Source organism: Melospiza melodia, chromosome 7 (genome assembly GCF_035770615.1).
Source record: "Melospiza melodia melodia isolate bMelMel2 chromosome 7, bMelMel2.pri, whole genome shotgun sequence".
In the NCBI taxonomy this organism is placed as follows: domain Eukaryota; kingdom Metazoa; phylum Chordata; class Aves; order Passeriformes; family Passerellidae; genus Melospiza; species Melospiza melodia.
The window spans coordinates 28,365,301-28,390,894 of record NC_086200.1 but is presented as its reverse complement, the minus strand read 5'-3'; the positions used below and the strand labels follow the sequence as shown (position 1 = coordinate 28,390,894).

The window sequence follows — 25,594 nt, the reverse complement described above, 5'->3', positions numbered from 1 at the left end:
CAGCCTCTGTCACTTGGGGAAACAAAGAACTAAATATCCAATTTGTGTGAAAGGATTGGCCACAGCTTACCAGATCTGTTTCCTTGGGTTGTCTAAAATATTCAGAAAAGTTCAGAGGTATCCAAGGAAGCCACAATCCTGTGTAATAATGCTGCTGCTTCTGGGAGCAGCTCAGAATGGGGAGAGCACCTAAGAGTCAGAAGTGATTCTTACACTTCTGTTATTTTTGGTTTGTGCCTCTCTGGAGAGTAAAGAAGGTAAGTTCTGTGCCAGGACACAGCACTTCACAAGAGCACAGTGCATGCTTGAAGAATGGAACATGCCATGAATTAAGGACCATCCCAGGCTTACTTTGAAAAGCTAAACGTGAATAAGTTTGAAGTGGAAATGAAACCCAAAATTTCTTCAAGTATCCCTCTAACAGTTTGTTTATAACTTACTTTTCTGCTGTAAGTGTTTAAGTTGCCTCATTTTAGTAGTCTAATCTCTGTATAAAAATGTTTACTCTTGGTTATAAAGAAGCTTACATTAAACTGAAAAGGTTCCTTGACTTAACCATAACCATTAACCTCTCTAAATTTCCCTCCATTTTCTGAATTGATGGCTCAAGAATTTACAGTAAAAGGTAGAATCAGAGAGTAAGTTGAGTATGAGACTGGCAATTATATTTTAGAGCACTGATGGAGTAGAAAGTGCTGACTTGTCATCCAAATCATTCATGTTTAGGAACAAGTAGCCTGGGATTGACCTGCTGCATTTTGGAGCACACTTGGTGATGGAACCTTTTGGGGTTTTAACTCCTTTTTTCCCCCTCTCTCACGGCTGTGTATCTCTGTTTGCCACCTGTGTTTTGCTGTGGATCATTTTAGAGACATGCATGAACAAATCATCGCCAGTATTAAAGGACTGCCCTGGCAGGGTGATGATCCCTGTGAGCTGCTTCGGTCCCTCAGTCAGCTTCAACACCGCTCCCACCTCCTGTGAGTGCTCTGCCTTTTGCTTTGGAAGTGCAACAAGAACCAGGCATTAGTCCACTCCCTAAAAATGATGCTTGTCCTAAATTTTTCTTTGAAAAATGATAAACAAGACAATTAAAAATAAAACATTCTTTCTGCAAATAGGCTGTAGAGAACACCTTGTTGCTTCATTGCGTTAGCTGAAAGTTTAACCTATTTCTCGTGTGAACTTGCTTTAAAAGCTCCAAATGTCTAATGTGAGCTTGTCGTTGCAAAATATTCAATAGTGAGATCTCCCACAAGGTGTGACAAATGTTTCATGAAATTCAGGGTGCTTGTGCTGGATGTATTCCTGGGTTTAGGGCCTTTACATCTGCAGTTCTGTGTGTGTGTAAAGAAATTAATCTCTGCTCTGCTGTATAATAAGTAAATGTAAACAGGGTGGAGGAACAGAGGTGGTGTAAACAGAGCAGGAACCTGCCCTATATCACAGAGTTAATGTGCTTAGAACCAGCAAGATGTGAGCTGCAGCTTTCTTTCTGAGAGCTTCCCCTGCTTCACCTTCTGTGTGTGACCTGCTCAGACATTCCAGAGTCCCTGGTGCTGGGACATGCATTGTCCTCCTGCTCCCAGTGTTCTTTCACAGAGCTTCTGGTGCCAGCAGCTGTAACTTCTGAACTGAGCACTTTTATTTGCTAGTGCCTTGTGTTATAATGAGTTTAATGTCCAACAATGCAGTTTTGAATAGTTTTAACTTCAGATTTAATGTCTCACTTTTGAAAGCTTCCAATACCTACAGAGTTTATTTAAGAAAAAGAAATTGTTCTTGTTGCAGAGCAGTTTGCGTTTCTTGCATTGGTCACTTGTAAGAATCATGCATGAACACACCCTGGTGCTGTTGTGCTCATTTTCTTCTGTCCTTTACCTTGCCTCATAAATTGCACCAATTTATGGCCTGCTGAAATAATCAAAAATCATGTGCATTTTTTTTTCTTAAATTATCTTTAATATTTTCACAGGAAAAGTAAAGGTGTCAAGCAAAAGCAGATCATTCCCAAGGTAATCAGAAAATTTAGATTTCTCTTGGGTATGGGCTTTTTTGCACTGTGAATTTCATTTTGATTGACAGAACTCACTTCAGTACTGTTTTATAGTGTAGGAAAGTTTTGTTATTTATCCTGACAAGCTGAAAAATAGGTGAATGTTCTCTTTAATAAGAATTGTTTAATTAGACAGATGTGAAGATGTCATAAGTGTATAAAGTCATTTCCAAGTCAGGGAAGACAAATGCAGTGATTGTGTGATTCCCCTTGTTCACCTTACACTCTTGGGACAGGGCAGTGAAACAGTTTCACTCCTAAGAAATGTTTTGACCCAAAATAGAAATAATCATGAAATATAACATGTCACTGAATGTGGAACTCTGGGTAGCTGGTTTCATTCTGACTCATTTCAGAGAAAATATTTCCCTTTTAGTTGAAAGACTTGCACTTTGTTGATTATGAAATTTTTTTTGTAGAACTTGCTGGATTCCAAATCTCTGAAGCTCATCATGAGCATGACTCTGCATGACCGGACTACAAAGTCCCTTTTGCACTTGCACAAGAAGAAGAAACCCCCCAGCATAAGTGCCCAGTTCCAGGTGGGTGACAAACCTCAGGGAACAGCCCCTGCTGGGCTGATCTGGGCTGGTCTTGCTTGGAAAACCAAGTGGGTTTTATTCTTGAGGTTTTTTTGAGGTGAGGTTTATGCTTGATTAAAGTCAGAGTACATTTTGAGATGCCATTGATGCCATGAAATGTGTCAGTTCTCTACACTGATCATCCTTGTATACAGATCTAGTGCTACTGTGAGAACATGAGAGGATGTTCAAACCCTGCTTGAAATTCTCTTGAGAAAAGCTAAAAGCAAATACCAAACACAGGGATGTGCTGAGCAATATGGGAGGATCTGTTTGGATTTTGTACAGCCATGAGACCTGAAACAACCTGATTCCTGAGGGAAAAGCTATCCTGCTGTCAAACACCAAATCACCATCAAAATGCTATCCTGAAGAAAAACTTTTGTGACTGTTTCATTTCAGTCTTCACTGAACAAGTTGCTGGAGACCCTGGGCAGAGCTGAGCCGTTCTTCATCCGCTGCATCCGCTCCAACGCAGAGAAGGTGAGGCTGCCTCAGAGCTGAGCTGCCTGCTGACATCCAGGGCTCATCCTTGGAATCTCTATTTCTGCTCAGGCTCCTCAGGCTCTCACTGGCTGTTTTCTGCTGGTCCTTTACAGAGGGAGATGCTCTTTGATGAGAGCTTGGTGCTGCAGCAGTTACGGTACACGGGCATGCTGGAAACTGTGCGGATCAGGAGGTCTGGCTACAGTGCCAAATACACATTCCAGGTACATGGGAACTGGGTTGTGCTTTCAGGAATATCTGCTCTCTTCAGAAAACACACCTTGTGTGTCTCTTCATACAAGGCTCATGACCCCTTGGGATGAGCTGTAAAAATGCACTGTAGTTTTAAGAGAGCCTGCATGGTAAAAAGTCGTAGTTAAACTGTTGTGGGTTGTCTGCCAGTAAATTCCCTTCACACAACCAGGAAGAAATATTCTGAGTGCAGTCAGTGCTGTCTAATGTGGGAATTAGTTTTCTGTAAAAACTCTGTGTAGGTTGAGAGATCACACCTAGGTGATCTTTCCCATTAACAGAGGCTGACTTAGCCTGCATTTTACATGGAGAAGTAGCTCAGTTTGTAGTGAGAGGTATTTTCAGATCCCTGTAGCTTAAGTGTCTTAAATAGATTTCTATTTTAGAGCTAAAACTCCAAACTTGGGAGTTGCCTTCTAACTTTGGTCTCTTGCTGTCTCTGTTTGTTACAGGAATTCATTGACCAGTTTCAGGTGTTACTGCCCAAAAATGCCAAAGCCTCCAAGGAAGACATCTGTGCTTATTTGAATAAACTGAAACTGAATGAAAACTACTATCAAATAGGGAAGACCAAGGTCTGTGAAACTTTCTGTAAGGCAGTAAGAACCACTGCTGTACACTGCCAAATTCAGTGCAGTTCATTTACAAATGTTACTCTTCTCTGTTTTATGTACCCAAATTGGCTATTTTACCTCTTGCAAGTGGTGACACAGAGGTTATACCTGACCCCTTGGTTTTGATGCCAACCTGTTTTTTTGACTACAGTACAAATCCATGTTATATAGATAGTTTGGGAAATTGTTGCTATTGGCATTTGTCAAACAGATCAATGTTTACATTTTGGAAGGGTTCTGTGATTTGAAGGCTGTAAGGATAGGTGTAAGTTTTAGAATCCAAACTCTGAAATTTAAAAGGACTTGTATCTTTTGGGCAAACTGTCAGCCAGTAAGGTTTGGTGCAGTGGTACCAAACCATTACCTTATCTGTTACTATAGTTCCAGTGGGGGCTGAAAGGAGTTAACTCCTTCTTGATGAACTTTCCTTTAACTGAACAGGTTTTTATGAAAGAGGCTGAACGGCAGATACTACAGGATACACTACACAAAGAAGTGATCAGGAAAATCATCCTCCTTCAGAGCTGGCTCAGGATGGTTTTGGAGAGGAGACGCTTTCTCAGGATGCGGCAGGCAGCCGTTGTTTTACAGGTATCCTTGAGAACAACAATAACTGTTGTTATTTTCCTAACAACAAACAAACAAACAAACAAACCCTGCCATGGAGCACTCCCCACCTCGAGGCAGCCCTGCCTCAGTTCAGAACCTCCCTTTGCAGGCGTGCTGGCGCTCGCGCCGTGTCAGGATGGCCCTGCAGAGGAACAACGCTGCCATCGAGATCCAGGCGGCCTGGAGGCGCCACCGGCAGAGGAAACGCTTCCTGCAGCTCAGGAAGAGGATTTGTCTCCTGCAGGCCCTGGTCAGGGGGCACCTGCAGAGGAAGAGGTAAAGGGGAAGGAGCAATGTGGCATAAAAACATCAATTCGTCACCTGGCTTCACCTGCCAAGCTCAGTTTGTGTGGTGGGGTGACTTAGTCAACAACTTGGTAAACAATCTTGTTGCCCAAGGAGGTTGTGGCTGCCCCTGGAATTGGCCAAGGCCAGGTTGAGTGGGGTTTGGGATAGTAGAAGGTGTCTCATCCCCATGGCAAGGGGGATGGGAGTGAGATGATCTTTAAGGTCCCAACCAAAAACCATGGGTCCCAAACCATTCTGGGATTGTATGAACTTTAAGATAGCTACTGCCATGTGATATTTCAGTCAGTATCAAGTGGTCAGTGGAGTGTGGACACTGGATAAGTGCTCAGGATTTGAGCTTTATTCAGCTCAGCTGCACTGCCACCTCCCTGCAGTCCCAAACTGTAGTTTGGGTCTGTGCTGCTATTTGAGCTGCATTTAAGCAGTTGGTGGGGTTTTTTTGACCCCTGGGCATTAAGGATTTGTGTTTTCATATTAAAAATTCTTAACAGATACCAGAAAATGGTTCTAGAAAGGCAGAAAGCTCAAGAAGAGCAGAAGGAAATGCAGGAGGTTGAAGACAAAGAGCAAGATACGAGCAAGACGTCCAACATAGATGAAGATAAGAGCAAGGATGAGCAGAGTGAGCTAGCAACAGATGTGAAACACGACTCAGAGACAGATCAAGCTGTTGAAGATAAAGATCAAGCTCAGAATGAACAAGCTGAGAAGCTGAGCTCATCTGAGAAAGCCCAGAAGCACACGGTGGAGAGCTCAGAGAGAGTGAGCAACAGCCGGGAGAAGCGGGAATCCCGTCGGCAGAGGGGGCTGGAGCACAACGACTTGCAGAACAAGCATGCACTCCTGTCCTTGGAAGGACCATCTGCATTGTGCCACGAGGAGCAAACTGTTTCTGAACAGGCCCTGGAAAGTGCTCCAGAGACAGAGAAATCCACAGCACAAGAAGATAATGTCCTTCAGGGAAGCAGTGAGCAAGAGAAAAGTCCAAGTCAAGAAAAAACTCTTTCAGACACTCCACCATCAAGTGAGATAAAAGAAAGTGATTCTGTTCCTGAGCAGCCACCTGGATCAGAGGCAGAGAACAGGGCAGCTGATAGAACAAAAACACAACAGAATCAAAATAACCAAATAAAAAGCAGCCAAAGCTTTACCTGCCCTGAAAGGCCAACAGATCTTGCACTGAAAGTTCACAGCACACTGTCTGCTGGTGGCAGCTTTCATGGCCCTGCTGACTGCTGGGCAGATAGAAACAGGAGGCAGAGGGCAACCAAAGACCTGGACAGCAACACTTCTGCAATCCAGAGATATGTGGATGACCCAGAGAAGCTAAAGTACAAGAGAGAGAAGTGGAAAGGCAAGAGGCAGTCTGATTCTGGCCAGAATGATGTGCTGAGTCAGTCTCTGGATGGAAGGATACGTCTGGATAAGTCTCCTCAGGATCAGCTAGAGTAAGGGCAGCTTCCTTTTTTATCACTTATAAAACAGATATCTGTAATGTTTAAGAATCCATGGAGAACTTCTGAGGGCCTGTACATTTGGGCCATGTTGTGGGAGCACATGGAGTTGTGAACAACTCCTGCTTTTCCTTGGCTCCCAGTCCTGCAGGGAATCTGTATGGACAGAATGTTTTCAGAAGCTCACAAAAGCTGCAAAGCCTGCCTGGCTGTATTAAAAGGAGGAGTCAGGGCATTAGTTGAAATAATGTCTGGAGTTTATTTTCATGTGTCTTTTACCCATTGAAAACGAGGTTTTAGTGACCTGCAGCTTGCAAGCATCATCCCTCTGACATGGCAGGAAATCTGACATTCCCATGCTTTTTCACTTCTCCAGTACATTTTGCATTTAAAAGTGAATTGCAAGGGCTGACTCAGATGTAGTGTTGATATGTGAGTTATTTAAAAGATGTGAAGAGCCCACAGACTTTATTAAAATTCATATTCTGAAACTTACCTTACTACAGGAAGAAAGGGAGTTCAGCTTCATTAAGTGACCTCTCAACACTGGCCCAGACTGTTGCCATGAACCAGGTACTGATGCTATTGTACATATTCATACTTAATTATTGTTTATAAATATTAAAGATTTGTGAATAATTGTCTGTAGTGTATTTGTGTGGCTTCAGGTTGATTTTGGTTTTGTTTGATACCAATGTAAAAATAATCATCAGGAAATATTTGAAAATATATTTTTTAATAAATGGATCATTGATCAAAGCATTGGCTCTTGTATTAGGAAGCTAATATTGGATAAAGTGTTTTGTCTTGATGAAGTTAACTTAACCATTCTAGCTCTTAAACCATTTAAAGAATCTATGTCACTCAAAATGCAGTTTCTGACCCCTCCTCTCTCCTGTAGCTGTCACCAGACCCAATTGAAGAAGAAAAAGGCAACAAGAAGTACCCTGTGCAGAAGAAGCCCAGTGACCACTTCCCCAGCTTGGACACGGCCGTTCCTGCGCAGCCAGCGAGTCAGCAAGGGGATGCCAAGTATGGCTTGTGTGTGTGACTGGCCTGTCTTTCAGAAAATGAAAAAAAAGAGATTTTCCATTGGTTCTTGAGCTGGGCACCTTGATTGTGCAGAGGCACAAGCTGGCATCAGCTACACCAGTGGCTGTGTTGCTGCTTCGTGTTGCCCTGAGCATGATATCTGAGCCTGCTGAGGAACAGATTCTCTGCTTGCATAACACTTTCTGTGAAGAGGTTCTTTTTAAAATAAGAACAAACTTACAGCTGGGATTAAAGGTTCATGTAGTGTAATACAACACCAGTAGAAAAGCTGAAAGCCCAGCAAGCATGTAATGCTGCTTCCCTGGCCTGCTCCAGCCTCTGGCTTCTGCAGCCCAGAGACTTCCTGAGCCAGAAGTGATGTTGTGGATATGTGAGGTGTTGTGTGTGTGTGCTGAAGGTAGTGCTCTGATTTTGTAAATGCCAGAAACTCCAGGAGTGCTTTCACATTGTCTTTCCTTTTTTTTGTGCTGCTCAGTTTTTCTGCAGGTTGGGCCTTAAATATTCCCCATAGTTGTGAATCCTGTTGTGGGTTATTGTTAAGAGCCTGTTCTTGTGGCAGAGCCAGCTTCCATTCCTAATGGGACAGACTTGTATCTGCTTTTGTATTCAGGTCTGCTTTCAAAAGCCCTTTGCGAAGACTTTTGGGGAAAAAGCCAGACAAGAAAATTGCAAAGGAGAGTTCTGATGTGATTGAGGAAGGAGACGGCCTCTCCCTGGTGTCTTGTGTCCTCTTTACAGACACAGGAGGTGTCCAGAAAGTTTCAGAAGGTGAGCTTGGTGGTTTAACCCTCAGCACAGTGCATCTTCCTGTGAGGAAACAAATTCTGCAGAATTCCTTCACCCTGCTTGAACATCCAGATCCATTTCTTTGGCAGGTTCCTTGGGGCAGCCAGGCCGCCCCCAGGCTGGGAAGGAGAGCAGCAAAGCCAAGAAGAACAGAACCATAAAGATCAGCAAGATCTCCAGCGCGTCCCAGAACTGGCGCGCGTCCATGGTCCGGGAGATTGCCAACGCCAACGAGCTCAAACACCTGGATGAGTTCCTCCTGAACAAGGTGAAAGGCTCCCAGCCATGAAAATTCAAACCTTTGTTCACTGTGTGCGTAGAATTTTAAAGCCTGCTAGTCTAGGTGCAAGTTTATGTTATAATTTAATGCAAAAGGGAATTGATTGGATGGTTTGACTGAGTTACTCTGCATTAGGGCCCTTTCTGTTCTTTTCCTCAAGTCACTGAATGCATAATATTGCATTAAATACAATACAGAGCATTCATGTTAGGTCTTTGTTTACAAATGAGTGGGCAGCAAAACTTGTATTAAAAAAACCCCCAAGAGTTGTAAATAGAGAGTTCTCTAAAGCCCAACTATCCAACCCTACTGTTTTGTATCATCAGCACAGTGCATTAAAAAAATGTTGTTTTAAATAATTGGACTGGTCACAAATGACTAAGCCCAGCCACTGAAGCTTAACTCTGTTCAGATGTTCTTTTTTTAACAAAATCTGATGCAGATGTATTTCTTTTCTAGATCAATGACTTACGCTCCCAGAAGTCTGGTGTTGAATGTTTGTTTTTTGAAGCCACAGAGAAGTTCAGAGGAAACATCAAGACCATGTACTCTGCTCCTGTAAGTAGTAAGTCTCAATAAAGGGAAGTTGGCAGGCAATAAATGAGTGTGCAGGTTAAAGGCTTGGCCTGCAGCTCTTCAACAAAGCACTTCAGCAATTCTCAGCACAGAATTCAGAGCTGAATGTTAGACTCGTTTTACAGCTCTGCTGTAATCTCAAGCAGCCTGCTTTGTTTTCCTTTGCTCATTCACTCAGCCATAAATTTATTTTTAGAAATGGATGGATTTTGCTGTCTTCAGCCTCCTAATGCTGGAGAGAGGAGCCAACAGCTTTTCCAATATTCTTCTGACACTGCCTTGTGTCAGCCAAGTGCTGTTGGACAGTGCAGGAGGGAAGTGTGTTAACTTGTTTCTGTCATGGGCTGTTATCTTTGTCTTTGATCATGGCTGTGCTTTTTCACCTCTGAGCTTAAGTACATGAAAATATGAAACTGTCTCAACAGTATTAAAAAGGAATGTCTGACAAGTATTTTTCCTTCTTTAGAATGGACAAATCCATGTTGGCTATAAAGATCTGGTGGAAAATTACCAGCTCCTAGTTACAAACCTGGCCAAAAAAAGGGAAGAGAAAGAAGTCAAGCTGGTTTTGAATCTCTTTCTATCCCTTCTGGATGAATTCATTAGAGGATATACAAAGAAAGAGGAACCTGAGCAGTCCAAGGTATGAAAGTTGTTCTGTTGCTGGTTTATGGTATGATGAAACACTGTTGCTCTGTTAATTTAGGGGACCTGTGTTATCTCAAAAACCTTTTCCATGGCATTCTTAATTATTTGGGAAACACTTGCCATACACACATCATGATTGCTGATACACCTTTATGGAATTGTTAATTTTTTAACTTAATATTTTCAGAATCTGAAAGCGTGCATTTTCTTTGGTGAAAACATAGGCGTTCTCTGGAGGTTTGAGAGATGGAGTTGCTTTGTCATCAGGCAGTGAGCTCAGTTGGTTTTTAGGAAGTTGATAGTGTGAACTCAGACAACCCTCAAACCAAGCTGAAGCTGCAGGATAGTGTCTCAATGTCTGGAGGTGAAGTAAAGTCTGGGAAACTCAATAAAGGGAGAAAAAAGGAATGGGATGTCTGAATTTCAAAGACTAAGGCCAGTTTTGTTTCCCTTTGCAGCAAACCAAAGCCCAGAAGAAGAAACGGAAGCAGGATCGTGCAGTAAGTGTTTTCTTTCTGCAATAATCCAAGTCCTCAGGTGCAATCACAGAACACAAACACCCTTTGAAGAGCTTGATTTTATACTGACATTCTGGTTTGTTTTGCATGCTCGTTCACTTACCTCATTTATGAAGATGTGACAATACAAAACCAGTTTTCACAAAGCAGAGATCTTTCTCATGCAGTGATAGGTGGTACTCAGGTATTTTCTTGCTTGTCCATAGCTTCCTTTAAAGTCTAAAGGCTTTTTCAAGCATGAGCTGTTTAAAAGAAAACAATTACTAAATATTAATAACAAAACTACAACTCTTGTATTTTGCTGATGAACTTTAAGGCAGCAAGTCAATTATGAAATATTCCAGCAAACCTAAGTTCCTTAAGAAAGGGTGAAATTTGGTTTCAGGGTGAAACGATTGTAAAATAAAAGGTGGAAATGGATGGTTTTTTTAATAATAATAAGGTTTTATAAAAGTAATAATAATAATTTTTAAAGGCAAGAAGAGTTCACTGGTTCCTTGCTGTCTCTCACCAGATTGAAGAGCACAATGGCCACGTGTTCACAAATTACCAAGTGAGCATCCGGCAGTCGTGTGAGCACTGCTCCTCCTACATCTGGCCCATGGAGAAGGCCTGTCTGTGCAGTGGTGAGTGAACAGGCCATGTAGAAAGTGGGTCATTTAGGGTACATAGTGTGATTTAGATGCTTGTAACAATTACTCCTTTCTTTAGTTTGCAAGCTGACTTGTCACAAGAAGTGCATGTCCAAAATCCAGAGCAGCTGTACCTCTTGTGGGAAAAAGGTAAGGCCTGTGGATGTGGGATGGGGTTCTGCAGTACCAGAAGTGGTGCATGCAAAATGCTGCCTGTATTTCTCAGTAAATGAACAGTGGATGCCCAGGCACTGAATAAAAATGGCTTAAACAGTTCCCTCCTCAGTGAGAGAGGGACCCTCTGCAGAAACAGCATTCTCCTAGGAGGTGATGCTTGAGCTAATTTAGGAACCCTTCTCACAGAGTGTGTGTGCAGTGTTGGCCAAACTGATAAAGCAATCCTGCAGTGTGAACCATAAAGGCTCTTTATTGCTGCAGCTCAGCAAATCTGCCTTATGATCCAAGGCAAAATAAAGCACTCAGCTGTAGTTTCTGGAAGCACAAGGTGGTTCTAGCAGGAAGCCATGGCAGTGCCTGGGGCAGGGAAGGGGCGGTGGCTCACGGCCGTGTCACCCCCAGGGGCAGTGGCTCACAGCTGTGTCACCCCCAGGGGCAGTGGGCTCATGGCTGTGTCACCCCCAGGGCTCACAGCTGTGTCACCCCAGGGGCAGTGGCTCACAGCTGTGTCACCCCCAGGGCTCACAGCTGTGTCACCCCAGGGCTCACAGCTGTGTCACCCCAGGGGCAGTGGGCTCACAGCTGTGTCACCCCCAGGGCTCACAGCTGTGTCACCCCAGGGGCAGTGGGCTCACGGCTGTGTCACCCCAGGGGCAGTGGGCTCACGGCTGTGTCACCCCAGGGGCAGTGGGCTCACGGCTGTGTCACCTCCAGGGGCAGTGGGCTCACAGCTGTGTCACCCCAGGGGCAGTGGCTCACAGCTGTGTCACCCCCAGGGCTCACAGCTGTGTCACCTCCAGGGGCAGTGGGCTCACAGCTGTGTCACCCCCAGGGCTCACAGCTGTGTCACCTCCAGGGGCAGTGGGCTCACAGCTGTGTCACCCCAGGGGCAGTGGCTCACAGCTGTGTCACCCCCAGGGCTCACAGCTGTGTCACCTCCAGGGGCAGTGGGCTCACAGCTGTGTCACCCCAGGGGCAGTGGCTCACAGCTGTGTCACCCCAGGGGCAGTGGCTCACAGCTGTGTCACCTCCAGGGGCAGTGGCTCACAGCTGTGTCACCCCAGGGGCAGTGGGCTCATGGCTGTGTCACCCCAGGGGCAGTGGCTCACGGCTGTGTCACCCCAGGGGCAGTGGCTCACAGCTGTGTCACCCCCAGGGCGAGCAGGACACGGAGTCCCTGCGGGGACACTTCGGGGTGTGCGTGAGCGCCCTGACCAGCGAGAGGAACTCGGTGCCCGTGGTCATGGAGAAGCTGCTGGAGTACGTGGAGATGCACGGGCTCTACACTGAAGGCATCTACAGGAAGTCAGGATCAGCAAATCGCATGAAGGAGCTGAAGCAGATGCTGCAAGAAGGTCCAGGCAGTGTTGACTCTTTGCATGTCATTGCATGATATCAGTTTTCCCTGCAATTCTCTTCTATCTGGAAGTATCTGTCACTTAGTGCTTAAAAACAGCTTTTTGCTGACTGTGCAGGCTGTATTATTTGTGTTGTTTAGTACTTTTAAATTACTATCTTCTGCCTATTTTCAACTTCTGAATTGTCTGCTTAGTAGGTATGAAATATTTGTAAAGTTTCTTTGCACTGCTGTACACACTGAGTGTCCAAGAGGCCTCCTTACATGTCAATTGGGAACTCTGGCAAGGTGTGATCAGGGTGTTTGTATTCTAGCAAGGTTAAAATCTCTTTTCCTGGATGTTGAATTCCAGAGTGGCTTTGAGAGAAGCTGTGAACCTCATGTCCCCCAACACCTTGGCCATCATGTTATCAGATTTATCAATTCAATTCAGAAGTTAAAAATAGGGAGCAGATAGTAATTGGGATTCTGTGAACAGGAGATTAGAATGTTCCTAATCTTATTTCTATGGGGTCTCATTGTGTGCATCAAAGGAATGAACTGCTCTAAATAAAACATTTCTTTTCAGACCCAAACTCAGTGAAACTGGAGAATTACCCTATTCACACCATCACAGGGATCCTTAAGCAGTGGCTGAGGGAATTGCCAGACCCACTGATGACCTCAGCACAGTACAATGATTTTCTCAGAGCTGTAGGTAGGTTTAAAAACCATTCTTCAAGCATTTCTGCTTTAACTCATTGTGTCCTTGGGAAAAGAAATTCTTAAGATGCTCATGCTGACTAAACAGCTCCTTCCAGTGCACTTACAACAATGATTTTAGACATTTTACATAAAACATTACTCAGGGAATTTCTCCTCTGGCTTCCTTCATCTTGCTTCAGGATTCTTTTTTTATTTTTAATGTGTCACTTACAGCTGCTCTCTCTGAAAATGGAATAAGGATGTCAATAAGTTTTCTTTCAGGAAGGGTTTTTCTTGTTATTCTGAATGAGATCTGGATATACAGATACTTTTAATACCTAGATTCTTTTAACTTCAGTGGGATTAAGGCACCCTAGATGGTGTTGGAGGTCTTAGTGTGTCACTTGATGATTGCTGATAGCATCAGCAGCAGCTCCTGAAAATGCAGGATAATTGCAGTGCCATGAGGGGGACTTTAACAGTCAGTTATAATAGTTGCTAAATGAAATGACAGTAAGACTTATCAGAATTTAGGAATTTTAAGCTTTCCACTAGCCTAGCACAGCAATTAATATCTTGTGTTTTCTCCCTTTGTGCAGAACTGCCAGAGAAACAGGAGCAACTCTGTGCCATTTACAGTGTCCTGGAGAAGCTCCCACAAGCAAATCACAATACCTTGGAACGACTCATCTTCCATCTTGTCAAGTAATGAGTTTAATTTCTTCATTTGTAGAGAAACTGTGATTCTGAATGCTGCTTGGAAGCTTTCTAAAGTGTTAAACACCTTCAGTGTCAGTGTGGGGATTGTGCTGCTGGTTTGGAAATGAAAGAATTCAAACTGGTAGTTGTGCTCACAAACTGGTGTGTGGTTACTTCTGCACCTGGTGTATTTGGATCAAACCAGGTAAGAACAACTTTGAGGACAAGGTAGATCTCAAAGCCTTGGTGAATCATCCAAGCACCAGGATTTAGACAGAGGGGCTTGTAGTGAACTGAGGATGAACATAGGCAAGTCCCAGGAGCAGGGATAAATGGTGCTGGGAAAGGGCTGCTCTTACCCAAGGAACCCGGGGGCTTTCCAAGCAGCCCTCTGAACATGGGCAAAGTGATTCTGGATCACCAACATACTTTTGAGAAGCTACCAGACTAGCTTAGCCTGGGTGACTCCCTGATCCTTTGATACATGAAATGTTGTCTACTTAGTAGGTATGAAATAATTGTAAAGCTTCTTTGGGCTGCTGTACACACTGAGTGCCCAAGAAGCCTCCTTATGTTATTTGGGAATTCTGGCAGGGTGTTTGTATCCTAGCAAGGTTAAAATCTCTTTTCCTGGATGTTGAATTGCAGAGTGTCTTTGATAGAAGATGTGAACCGCATGTCCCCCAACGCCTTGGCCATCGTGTTTGCTCCGTGCCTCTTGCGCTGTCCCGATACCTCTGACCCCTTGACCAGCATGAAGGATGTCTCAAAAACAACCATGTAAGTTTTGGCAGCTGCTGAGAAGCAGTGTTTTGGAATGGGATGGAAGGTCAGCACCACTAGCTGTATTTGCTACAACTTCATTCATATCAAGCTGAGATGCTGAGGTTCAAGAGTTGTTGAATTCTAGCTCTGCCAGTGCTGCCAGCTTATTCACCCCTCTCAAACCTCCCAACTGTTTTACTAAGCATAAAGTAGGATGATCTATAAGTCTTTACTATCAGGTTTGTGTTTTAACTCAAGAGAATCTATTTTTTGGGGGGCTTGTACCCTAATTATCTATTTTGCTGACATACAAGGCATAATAAACCATATGATATAGAATTAAGCTGTCTCCTGCATACTTAGAACCCCCAATGATCTCTTTGTTCTTTGAATTGAAGAAGGTTCTGTCCTTGACCCTCTCTGTTCTCCTCACCCTCCAGTAACTCTGGCTGTGAGAGCCCCTCACCATCCTCACTGGCCTTGCCTCTGCCTCCAGTGGAAACAGAGTTTGAAAAATGGCAGCTTTTTGTAACTTCTTACTGACCCCTGGGGCCATAGAGCTGGAGAAGGGCAGTTGCAGGCTCGTTGTGTCTCTGCCAGCCTGTGCCAGCCCAGGGACAACAGGTAGAAGCAGCAGGAGCTGTTGGCAGCTGTGGTAATGTGTGTGTGCTCACCAGTGTGTACAGCCAGCATGGGAGGCTCTGGTGATCCCAGGAGGAACATGTGCCATTACCTGTCACCATTATCTGTCCTGCTGTGCCTGCTGTGTTGGATTCTTCACCTGTTTCCATGCAGTGCTGCTGTGAGGGATGGGCTGGGACACTGTGTGACACTCCAGCCACGTGTGTGTGACAAACACCCCCAGGCCAGGAGCAGCATCCCACCCCACCATGGCTGTTTCAGAACCTTCAGGGTATGAGGGAGCTCAATAACACCTTGCCTTCCTCACAGGTGTGTAGAGATGCTCATAAAGGAGCAGATAAGGAAGTACAAGATAAAAATGGAAGAAATCAATCAACTGGAAGCAGCAGAGAGCTTTGCTTTCCGACGGCTCTCGTTGCTTCGGCAGAACACGGTAAGTGTTGAAATAAAACTTCCAAAATCAATAAAAATTCCAAATAAAACTTCCACCAGCTTCTTGGGGAGGGAGTGCTGCTTCTCCTGTCCATCCATTCAGAAATCAGCTGGAAAAAAACAACTGCCCAAAGCTGTAGGTAGGAGCTCATATTCAGCTGCACTGAAGTTCTGATAAATGAAGGGTGCAGGGATGGGAATCTGCTTTTGTACTGGTCAAAATCTATTCCCATGTAATTCTGTCAGTGTCACTAAGATTGAGTGTCTGATATGGCAAAAGAGTTCCTTTACTCCAGGGATGGCTGGGGTGCAAAAATATGCTGCATTCTAGGAAGGAAAATACTCTTTGTTTGTGTTGTACTGATTAATACAAACCAAACTGTCTGATCAGAGGCTGCATATAGTGAATTTGGTCTCCATCTCTCCCTAGCTCTGGCCTATAAAACTTGGGTTCTCTTCCCCTTACGAGGGGAAGCTGGTATGTACAACTGCCTGGCTCCAGTGCATGGGGTTTTCTTGTGGTACTCTTGCATGACTAAAATACTTACACAGGTTGTAACTCAGTTTTAAACACTCTTGAACAATCAGGACTGCATGTACTGGTGCAACTTCCTCCCCAGACTGCATGCAGGGCTGCTGGGCTCTTTGTCATCACCTGATATTTCATAGACACTGTATGTAATAATATTACTCATTAAGTGACTACTAAAACTAAGCTGAGCCTCACAGCTCAAAAAAAGGTAACAAAATCCTGGATATCAGGTGAATAGGAAATTTTCTTACTTTTTGAAACATTTGTGTGGATAACTAACAGCTCTTCATCAATTCCATCAGCCTCTTCTTTGACCCACTCATTTGTCTTCCACTCTGAAACTTGCAAATGGGTGTAGCTGCTTGTGACTGACAAGTGTTAATGTGAATCTGTCTTGCAGAGTAAAAGTTCTCAGGTCAAAGGAAGTGACAGTGGCACCTCAGAGCTGGACTCTGTGCATGAAGAGGAGGATGTTTCTGAAGCCAACCGGGAGAAGGAGATTCTCATTGATCGCATACAGTCAATAAAAGAAGAAAAGTAAGTCCCCCTCTACCTGGTCAGGCCATGCCCTTTGTTGTTACCTGAGGGCAACACAGGTAAAGCAGGATACCTTTTGTCCAAAAGGATCTAACTGTGTTCTGTAGGCCCTTGATGAGGGGGAAAATGAAAATACAAAGCATTAACTGAGAGAACACCATGAGCATTAATAGTTAATGGCTACATGCTTTACCTCTGAACACGAGCTGGGTGAAGGTGCTTGTGTCAGAGGTGCTGCAGCCTGTGTTTGGTGCAGGGAGGACATCACTTACCGCTTACCTGAGCTCGACCAGCGAGGCTCTGACGAGGAAAACGTGGACTCGGAGACCTCTGCGAGCACAGAGAGCCTGCTGGAGGACAAACCAGGCCGGGTGGATACCGAAGGTCAGTATTAAGGTAGTAAGTGCTTTTTTTTATTCTACATCTTTCATTGCATACAGCCAGGTGACCAAACATTATCTGGTCACAGTGGCTCGTATTGAGTTACATTTTAGGCCTGCTATCAGTCTCTAAGTATCGTCTTTCTTTAAAGCAATTATTGGATTAGACTGCTGTGCTCAGAGCTCCAGCGTGCCTGCCAAAGACATTTGCAAAGTGCCTTCTCTCCCGCAAACCTCTTCAGATTCTTACTCTGCACCCCTGGCTTCAAGGCGCAGATACTCCTTAACACTGTCCAAGATTAAAGTGCCCCGTCGAACTCCAGTGATGCCAACAGCAAACATAAAACTTCCTCCCGGGATGTTCAAATGTACAGAATCCCAGGACGAGGCTTTCTCTGAGGAAGAGTGTCAGAGGGTGCAGCGGAGGGAGCAGCCAGCCAGGCGGACTGACAGCATCCACTCGGTGTACATTGCACAAGGGTCTGCACTGGCCCACACTCAGGAACTCGGGGTTGAATACGAACCCACAGCAAAACTCAAGCGCAGGTTCTCGGACCCCTGCTCTCACATTCCCTGTGTGGAGAAGTGAAATTCTTCAGTGCTCTGGACTCTTCTTGAAGTTGACCACAGCTTTGGCTTTAACCCTTTGAGGGCTGTGAGCATGTTCATGGTCTTTTAAGGGGCTGCGGGGAAGGCAGCCCAGAAATGTACAGTACTGTAAGGGTTAAGCAAGGTTGTTTAAAGCAAATATTCTCCACTTTAAATTAAAACCTTGCAAAGAAGGTAAAGCATCATGTTGATAACATGAATTGAGTGTACAGGAACCAAACCCCCCCATTCCGCTGCTGTGCCTTTGCCTTACAATGGATTCTCACGGGACCAACAGTCAGTTTAGGTCAATGTGTGTTGCCTTAATGTTTTGTATGATTTTATGACAATTTTCTCTATGGTTTACAGAGCTCCTAATGTGGTAATAGCCTTAATTGAGACCAACATGTATAAAAACGTTTATTAAAACATTGCACTTTTAAAAAATACATGTGGTAGTTGATCGATGTCTGTCTAACAAGTAATTTAGTCCGAAGGAAGCCTTTACTTGGGGTACTGTTTTTATTAAGTAGTGAATAAGGACGGGGGAAAGGGAAGCTCTGACGCTGCTGTGGTGTCACAGGGGAGGGTTTTGTTGCTCCTGGAGCAAAGGGGAGCTCCCATGCTGGGTGTGCTGTGCGAGCCGCCTCACCTCTGTTCGGGAACACACCTGAGGGCGAGCTGCCATCCCACAGCAGCGCCTTGAGGCCACGGCCATGCCCCGGCCCCTCACGGCCTCCACCATGTTGGAGTGAGGGAAGAGCTCAGCTCGGCCACAGCGCTGCCCCGAGCCGCAGCTGCCTCTCTATGCCCGTGTGCACGCCTTGGGTGTGGGGTGATTTGGGGAAGGTTTTTGGGTTTTTTAAATAAACCGGGGCGGTCACGGCCCGCCCGGCGCTTCCCGCCCCTCCCCGCGCTCCGCCCCAAGATGGCGCCCGGCGCTGAGGGGAGTTCCGGTGCCACCATGGCGGCGACGCGGCTGGAGCTGAACTTGATGCGGCTCCTGAGCCGGTGCGAGGCGCTGGCGGCGGAGCGGCGGGACCCCGAGGAGTGGCGGCTGGAGAAGGTGAGGCCGCCGTGCCCCTCCCGTCCCTCTGCCCCGCAGCACCGCGTCCGCCCCTCAGTAACCGAGACGGGAGCGCTGTAGTGTTACACCCACAGCCTTTGCCAGACAGGGGATTTCTCCTTAGTGCTGTCATTTAAAATCTTGTTTTTGCCCTCAGTATGTGGCTGCTCTGGAGGACATGCTCCGGGAGCTGAAGAAGCAGTCCAGGTGAGCGCCCTGAGCCCCTGGGTGCCTGTTGTGGGTTTGTCTCTTTAGGCTGGATCCCAGGAAAAATTCCTTCAGTGAAAGTGGTAAAACACTGGAAAAAGCTGCCCAGGGAAGTGATGGAGTCACCATCCCTGGAAGTATTAAAAAAGAAAGCAGATGTGGCACTTTGCAATATGGTTTAGTGGGAATGGGGGATTCAGTGGAAGGTTGGATCTGGTGATCTTGGAGGTCTTTTCCAACATTAATGACACTGTGATTCAATAATCTCTTACCCGTAAATCAGCCATAGCCCACAAACACTGCAGCAATGTGTCTTCCCTGTGGAAAAACATATTCCTTGAGCCTTCCCTGCCTTGGAAAAGGTGATTTTCAGAGGATTTACAAATGTATTCCCGACCTAAGGCTATTTCTGCTTCTTTGAAAAACCATGTGGGTTTTTTTTATTATTTCACTTGGAAAGTAGAATGCTAGAAAATGCTGATAACTTTTGGTTTTGATGTTATCTTTCAATTCCAACAGCAAGCCAGCCCCTGAACTGCTGAATGAATACTCTCGCAAAGTGGACTTTTTAAAGGGACTCCTAGAAGCTGAAAAATTGGTAAGATTTACTAGTTCAGCTTGAAAAGAGACACTGGCAGAGGATAAAAGGGCCGACTCTTAACAGGGGTTAATCCAAATTGGGAGCTCCCCCACCTCAGGGAGCTCCTGCTGATATCCCCGGGAGAGGTGCCAAGGTTACATTTAAAGGAAGGTGGAAACATAAATTAGATAACATTTACTGACCAATAAGATAAATTAAGGTATGGATACTGGGAAATGGACATTTAGGACAGCCTATGGAGAAACACTTGAGGGGCTGACCCCTGGTCAATCACTTGATGTCCTGGACTGAAAGTTCTAGATGGAGGAGATGGGATGCTGAGTGAGTGACACAGAGCCAGGGTGGGGATTTGGGGATGATCTCAGCAAAGGAAAGAGATTACACAGGTAGAGGGAGGGGGTACAAGCTGGGGTAAACAATTTGGGAAAAATATGGGGATGCAAAACTAAAACTACTACAAAGTATAAAAACACACTACAACAGGGAAGCAGCTATGGGATACAAAAACAAAACTAATTAGGGAGGGGGATACAAAACCAAAACTAATTACAAAGTATAAAAACACACTACAACAGGGAAGCTGCTGTGGGATTGCACCCCCATCCCTGTGGGTCACACCCCATCTGCCTCACGCTGCACAGTGTCATATCCATGACTGCTTTTTCCCACTGCCAGTCTTCATCCACAGAAAAAGCTCTGGCCAACCAGTTCCTGGCCCCGGGGCGCACCCCGACGACAGCCAAGGAGAGAACCCCGGCCACCAAAACCGTGCACCTGCAGACCAAGGCGCGCTGCACGGGCCAGATGAGGAGCGAGCTGCTCGGCACAGTATGTTCACTGCTTCTTTACAGAGTGTCCTGCTTGTGTTCAGCTGCCTCACAAGTGTCCCAGGCTGGGTGGGGAGGCACCTTTTTATCTCTAAATCCTGGGCACAGGCACTCTGCCAGGCCTGTCCTTTATCACTGACCCTTTGTAATCTGCTGTTTTGGTTCTCTTTCTCCTCCCAGGACCCCCTGGCTGCTGATGGTAAGTTCAATCTGTTGGTTCCTCCAACTGTGTGTTACAGAGAGGGGAAGAGGGAGGTCAGGTATTCAATATTTCCCCAAGTGTACTTTTAATTTAGTGCCTCACTTCTTTTCAAGACAACAGATTTTAAAAACAAAACCCCTGACAGATGAAAGCAGAAGCGTTGTTATCAATGATGGCAGGGACTTGTAGGTAGCTCTTTTTGTAGCATTCATGCAGAAACAGACATTCTAATTACAGAATTAGCAGGGGCAATTTATTTTGTGCCTGTTCCCTTCTGCTCTGAGCAAGCCATGTGATCCTGGGTGCTTTGAGTAGGTGTTGTTCAGTTCCTCTGGAATACACAGCCATGTTATTCACGTAGGGAACTGGGAGGAATTAATTTGAGGTTTCCATGGCTACTGTTAGAGCAGCTGGAGCTGGGCCAATCTAACGTGTCCTGAAAGAACACCGAGACACAGAGGCTGAAACCCTGCCCTCAGGGATGTGATTCAGCTGGGGTTTTTCCCCTCTTTTGATGTTCTGTGTCCTCTTTTCCCTGCAGAAAGCAGGTAGGCATTGACACCCATATTCCTTGGGGTAGAGGCTACGTAGGATTTGGATATCCAAAAATCCCTTACAGGAGACTTGTTTTTTCAGCCTGTGATTGCATGAGAATTTATAATATGCTAAGCACTTTTCTTTATTTTCCCAGATTCTGAGGAATTGAACATAAGGAGGCGAAAGTAAGTCAGAATTTCTCATTCCAGTGCTCAGCGTTTTGGGAACTGTTTTCCCAATGACCTTTAGAGAAACCAAAATATATAATGCCTTCAATTGACTTCAGTGGGCTTTGTTGTCTTGTAGAGATGTAAAACCTGGGGAAAACCTGTGAGATCAACCCACAAGGAAATGTAAATCCCTTTTTTTCCCTGGTGCTCTTGCAGAGGCCTCACATCAGACGAGAAGCAGTCGGCAGTGGAGCTGGATGCTGTGCTGCAGCATCACCAGGACATGCAGGAGAAGCTGGCTGAGGAAATGCTCAGCTTGGCTCGCAGCCTCAAAAACAACACCCTGGCTGCCCAGAACGTGATCAAACAGGACAACCAGGTAGTGCCTGTTGAGCTGTGGCCCCTCAAGTTTTGCAACCCACAAGGTTCAAGTGCTGATGTGTGAAATCCTGCAGCTTGATTCCTGGTGGGATCAGAGTGGATCTGCAGCTGAACCTTTTCTCTGTTGGGGGAAGCTGCCAGAGCTGGTAGCTGTAAGGCTGACCCTGTTTGCTCTCTTTGCTCCACAGACACTGTCACACTCCCTCAGGATGGCAGACCAGAACTTTGAGAAGCTCAAGGATGAATCCGACCGCCTGGAACAACACGCCAAGAAATCTGTCAACTGGCTGCTGTGGATAATGCTAATTGTAGTTTGTTTTATATTCATCAGCATGATTCTCTTCATCAGGATTTTCCCCAAACTGAAATGAAAATTTTATTTTACTTAAAGCTGGCTGTAGTGCAGTGGGAAAGCTCAGCTGGTGTGAGAACTGTCATAGTCTTAGAGGCTGTGCAAGGCCTGCCTTGCATCTCCCAGTGGAGGAAGGCTTTCCTGAGGAAGGCTTTCCACACTTCCATTCTTGTTTACTTGGTGACTCTTGTTGCCTCTTGCAACAACAGTCAACCTGTGAGGTAAGGATGAGAATTTACACTGAGCTGCTAACAAGTTCTTTAGTGGATAAATACATTTTTAATGTGTTTGTGACAAATGTTATGACTCCTAAAAGGCATTTAGTCAATACAAAGTTAAATAACAGTTGAAGTCTTACATTCTTTCCTGTGTTCACAGCTTTTCTGTACTGACCTAGGAGCTTGCTGCCAACAGGATATTTAATTTCAGTTCTGTGCATACACAGCTGCAGTGTAGAAAGAGAATTCTGCTGTTCAGGTGCTTGCTTGGCTCAGATTCAGAGTACCAACAGGTAAAACTCTTCTCAGGCTCACAGTTTGCCCAGATGGGTATTTGGGACTTTGGACTTCACCATCTTCTCCAGTTCAGATTACTACAGGACTGGAGCTGCTTTCTGTGCAGTGTTTGCCTCCCTTTTGTGTGTGCAAATGTTCTCACTTCTCATTGTGGTGTTGGAGCTGTTCCATGAAGGAAACACCGTGACCCTGCCACCTTCCAACTGTACACACAGTGCTGCAGGTGGCACAGACCTCACCTGTGCAAACATGCTTGTGCTGCAGGATGAGGGCAAAGGAAGGTGGTGTCTTCAAGATGGAAATAATAATTTCAAAATATTCAGCTTTTCTTTTTTGAGCCAATTATCCCTGTTGTCTTAAGAGCTCGCTAAAATAAAACAGAGAAAAAAGAAACTCATATTTTTAAAACACTGCTGCTGCTAGAAAAACTTGGAGAGTGTAGCAAAGCAGGGTTTGTGTGACAGCCTGAGAGTCTCTGTAGGTGCCTGAGATAAGCTGAAAGCAAACCCTTGTGCATCCTGCTGAGCAGTGTTCAGGTGTCCCACGGAGGAGATGAGGGGCAGCAGGTGACCCTGGCTGTGCTTTGGTCTGGAACCAAACCATGGGGTGTTCCAGCCTGGAAGAGCTGTTTGTCACAGCTGGGTTCTTAGGAATATCCAGCTTTGCTTTGAACACGTCCCACAGCACCAGGCTCTGTGTCAGAGCTGTGCTCTCCTGTACAGAAATGTGACATTTCTATTTCCCATCTCTGGTTATGAAGGCTGTTAACATTTTTTACACAAAATATTTCTGTTTTTTAACACAATGTTTGCAATGTAGTATACCACTCACTTATGGATTATCAAATGAATAATTATATTATGAGGTACAGCTTTTAATTCCAGCTACTCAGATATCTGCAATATACTCCTGTTTTATTTACCTTGAATTTAGAGAAATTTAGAGTTGTAGCAATCAATTTATGGACATTTCTACTTTTCCCAGTTGTTTTCCTTCATCTGTATGTAATGTTTGACATTTCACTGTGCTTCATTAGTCAATGCTGTGTCACCAAATTATTTTTTCAATTCTGATTGCTCACTACTTTCCCTGCAGGCATTTCAATGCCAAGCTCTTCTCTTAGAGGCTGAATGTGATGCTGGAATGGTTTTTGTGTGTGAGATTTTGGGATGCAACATTAATGCTTCATTGTCCATAACACTGTCCTCTTTATTACTTGAAATAAATTATTTTTTCCTAGTTTACAAAAGATTTGGTGCATCACTGCAGACAAGTTTAAAACTGACTTTTGCTATCAGCAAAATGGGTTGCCTGTAACTTTTTGGCACTTATAAATTAGGAAATTTTTGATTGGAAAGACATGAAAGGGAGCTGCTAGTGATAGCTTGTCTCCAAGAAAACATCCTCTACTCCAAGTTGCAGATATTGATTTACAAAGAAGCCTGCACGGAGTGAGTTCAGAAACCACTTAACTTTGCCCATTGACATTTCATGGGTGTTTGTTGTGTTGAATGAACACCAGGAGTGAACCCTGGAACACTTTTTGTTATCTCCAGCAGCCGTTGAGCACTGAGCCTCTGCTTCCTGGGGCTTCTCTCCCAGGTGGAAAAGTGTTCCCTTCTCCTCCCAACCCAACGGATCCACTGCCCTGCACACAAAGGCTCGGTTGTTGTCTTTGCTTTTCTCGAGTTCATTTAGCAATTGCAGTCATTCAGCACCACTTTGAAGATGGGAGCCGGTGCTATTTAGAATAAACAATGACTCAGGGCTTTGTGACATTTCCCAGATGAATGACAGTTTTTATTTTTGACGACCTGTGGGGGGTGGTGGATGCTCTGCTGCTCCAGCCCTCAGCTCCATTTCGTGGCACAGGGCTCTCTGCAGAATAATACATCTAGAATATGTATAGAAATGGCCTTCTGTGAGAGTTGCTTAACTTTCCCAAAAGCTTGGGAAATCCAGATGGGCAGATGTTTATCAGGCACAGGGCTGGGCCTTGCTTGGTTTCTTGGCAGACTACCTGCTTTGAGAGAGCAAGGAAAATTAAACCAAAACCCTTTTGGAGGCTTGGGTCACGTCAGGCCAGTGGATGCAGAGGTTCAGAGTCTGCAGCAGTGGCTCTGGGTCAGTCTGAGCTTTTCTGGCAAACACCCTTGGTGGCAGAGACTGTGTGTGTTACAGTGCTGTGTTCAGCAGTGTCCTCAGCACAGATGGGATGTGCTGGAAGGATCCTGCACAGGCTGCTGGTGCAGGAATGGCAGGAGCAGAGTGCTGGATGCCATGGTTCCTGTGGCTGGGCAGTGCCAGGCTTTGGGGCACGTGCTCCTTTGGGTTTCTTTGCAACTGAGGGGCTGTGAGCAGCTATCCTGCCAAAAGGGAATATCCCATGAAGAGTGAAAAGGAAGGAATGGGCAGAGCAGGTTCTGCTCCTGACTGTTCTCTGTGTGACACCCAGTGTCACCTCCCTTCTCACTGTCTGCTGTAAGCCTGCCATGAAAGCTCAGAATTGAGTCTTGTGATTTATAGTTACAATTTAGTTTATTTTCAAAGGAATTCTTCCCTGTGAGGGTGGTGAGGCCCTGGCACAGGGAGCTGTGGCTGCCCCATTGCTGGAAGTGTTCCAGGCCAGGCTGGATGGGGCTTGGAGCAACCTGGGATAGTGGAAGGTGTCCCTGCCCATGGCAGGGGTGGGATGGGATTGGCTTTAAGATCCTTCCAACCCAAACCATTCTGTGAATCCAATCATAAAAACTGTAAGGGCAGTGCTAGAGCAGCTCAGAGCAAATACTGAAATGTCACAGTCTGCAGCAGAATTCCCAATGCAATTCCCAAGTGCCAGGGCCTGGCATGGGGCTGGCTGGGAGCTCCTGTCCTGACCTGCCCCACTGCTGGGAATCCGTGTGCACTTGTGTCCCACTGAACGGGAGTGACATTAAACCCAACGGCACTAAATCAATACCACCTGTCACATGATGCCACCGTGACATTTCTGGCATCAGCTCTCCCTCTAATAGGAGCTGGAACTGGGAAGCAGCAGCAGTTAGTGAATAATGGATCAGATACGCCTGATTTGTAACATTTACAGAGGG

The 25,594-nt window shown here is 45.3% G+C and overlaps 2 protein-coding genes across 11 annotated transcripts in view; both read left to right on the top strand.

Moving 5' to 3' along the window:
- The window catches only part of MYO9B (myosin IXB), a 48,274-nt gene extending 30,178 nt beyond the window's left edge, over window positions 1–18,096 (top strand). For 3 of the 10 annotated variants that reach the window (XM_063160896.1, XM_063160893.1, XM_063160894.1), the window contains 27 exons: window positions 870–980; window positions 1,976–2,015; window positions 2,476–2,598; window positions 3,040–3,120; window positions 3,237–3,347; window positions 3,828–3,950; window positions 4,431–4,580; window positions 4,708–4,874; window positions 5,399–6,355; window positions 6,868–6,934; window positions 7,263–7,393; window positions 8,025–8,182; window positions 8,290–8,468; window positions 8,940–9,038; window positions 9,523–9,699; window positions 10,163–10,204; window positions 10,737–10,848; window positions 10,934–11,004; window positions 12,188–12,386; window positions 12,957–13,085; window positions 13,672–13,777; window positions 14,420–14,551; window positions 15,488–15,611; window positions 16,041–16,088; window positions 16,543–16,679; window positions 16,936–17,063; window positions 17,212–18,096. In XM_063160896.1, the coding sequence (XP_063016966.1) occupies window positions 870–980; window positions 1,976–2,015; window positions 2,476–2,598; window positions 3,040–3,120; window positions 3,237–3,347; window positions 3,828–3,950; window positions 4,431–4,580; window positions 4,708–4,874; window positions 5,399–6,355; window positions 6,868–6,934; window positions 7,263–7,393; window positions 8,025–8,182; window positions 8,290–8,468; window positions 8,940–9,038; window positions 9,523–9,699; window positions 10,163–10,204; window positions 10,737–10,848; window positions 10,934–11,004; window positions 12,188–12,386; window positions 12,957–13,085; window positions 13,672–13,777; window positions 14,420–14,551; window positions 15,488–15,611; window positions 16,041–16,088; window positions 16,543–16,679; window positions 16,936–17,063; window positions 17,212–17,648 (4,339 nt within the window). In that variant the 3' untranslated portion in view covers window positions 17,649–18,096. Of the gene's footprint in view, window positions 1–869; window positions 981–1,975; window positions 2,016–2,475; window positions 2,599–3,039; window positions 3,121–3,236; window positions 3,348–3,827; window positions 3,951–4,430; window positions 4,581–4,707; window positions 4,875–5,398; window positions 6,356–6,867; window positions 6,935–7,262; window positions 7,394–8,024; window positions 8,183–8,289; window positions 8,469–8,939; window positions 9,039–9,522; window positions 9,700–10,162; window positions 10,205–10,736; window positions 10,849–10,933; window positions 11,005–12,187; window positions 12,387–12,956; window positions 13,086–13,671; window positions 13,778–14,419; window positions 14,552–14,976; window positions 15,161–15,487; window positions 15,612–16,040; window positions 16,089–16,542; window positions 16,680–16,935; window positions 17,076–17,211 lie in introns of those variants that run through there. The other 7 variants (XM_063160902.1, XM_063160901.1, XM_063160900.1 and 4 more) reach the window with 4 other exon arrangements.
- Window positions 18,097–18,575: 479 nt separating this feature from the next.
- On the top strand, window positions 18,576–22,335 carry USE1 (unconventional SNARE in the ER 1). Its single transcript, XM_063160892.1, has 8 exons — window positions 18,576–18,713; window positions 18,871–18,920; window positions 19,440–19,518; window positions 20,197–20,349; window positions 20,529–20,547; window positions 21,242–21,272; window positions 21,474–21,636; window positions 21,827–22,335. The coding sequence occupies exons 1-8, from the start codon at window positions 18,576–18,578 to the stop codon at window positions 22,007–22,009; spliced, it is 816 nt and encodes a 271-aa protein (XP_063016962.1). The 3' UTR covers window positions 22,010–22,335.
- The last annotated feature ends 3,259 nt before the right edge of the window (window positions 22,336–25,594 follow it).

What these genes read in the sequence shown, in the direction of transcription:
- USE1 (XM_063160892.1), top strand. Translation starts at nt 18,576, where the DNA reads ATGGCGCCCGGCGCTGAGGGGAGTTCCGGTGCCACCATGGCGGCGACG. An exon ending in GAGCTGAAGAAGCAGTCCAG is followed by an intron (nt 18,921 to 19,439) that starts GTGAGCGCCCTG and finishes CAATTCCAACAG; the next exon opens with CAAGCCAGCCCCTGAACTGC. An exon ending in TGATCAAACAGGACAACCAG is followed by an intron (nt 21,637 to 21,826) that starts GTAGTGCCTGTT and finishes TTTGCTCCACAG; the next exon opens with ACACTGTCACACTCCCTCAG.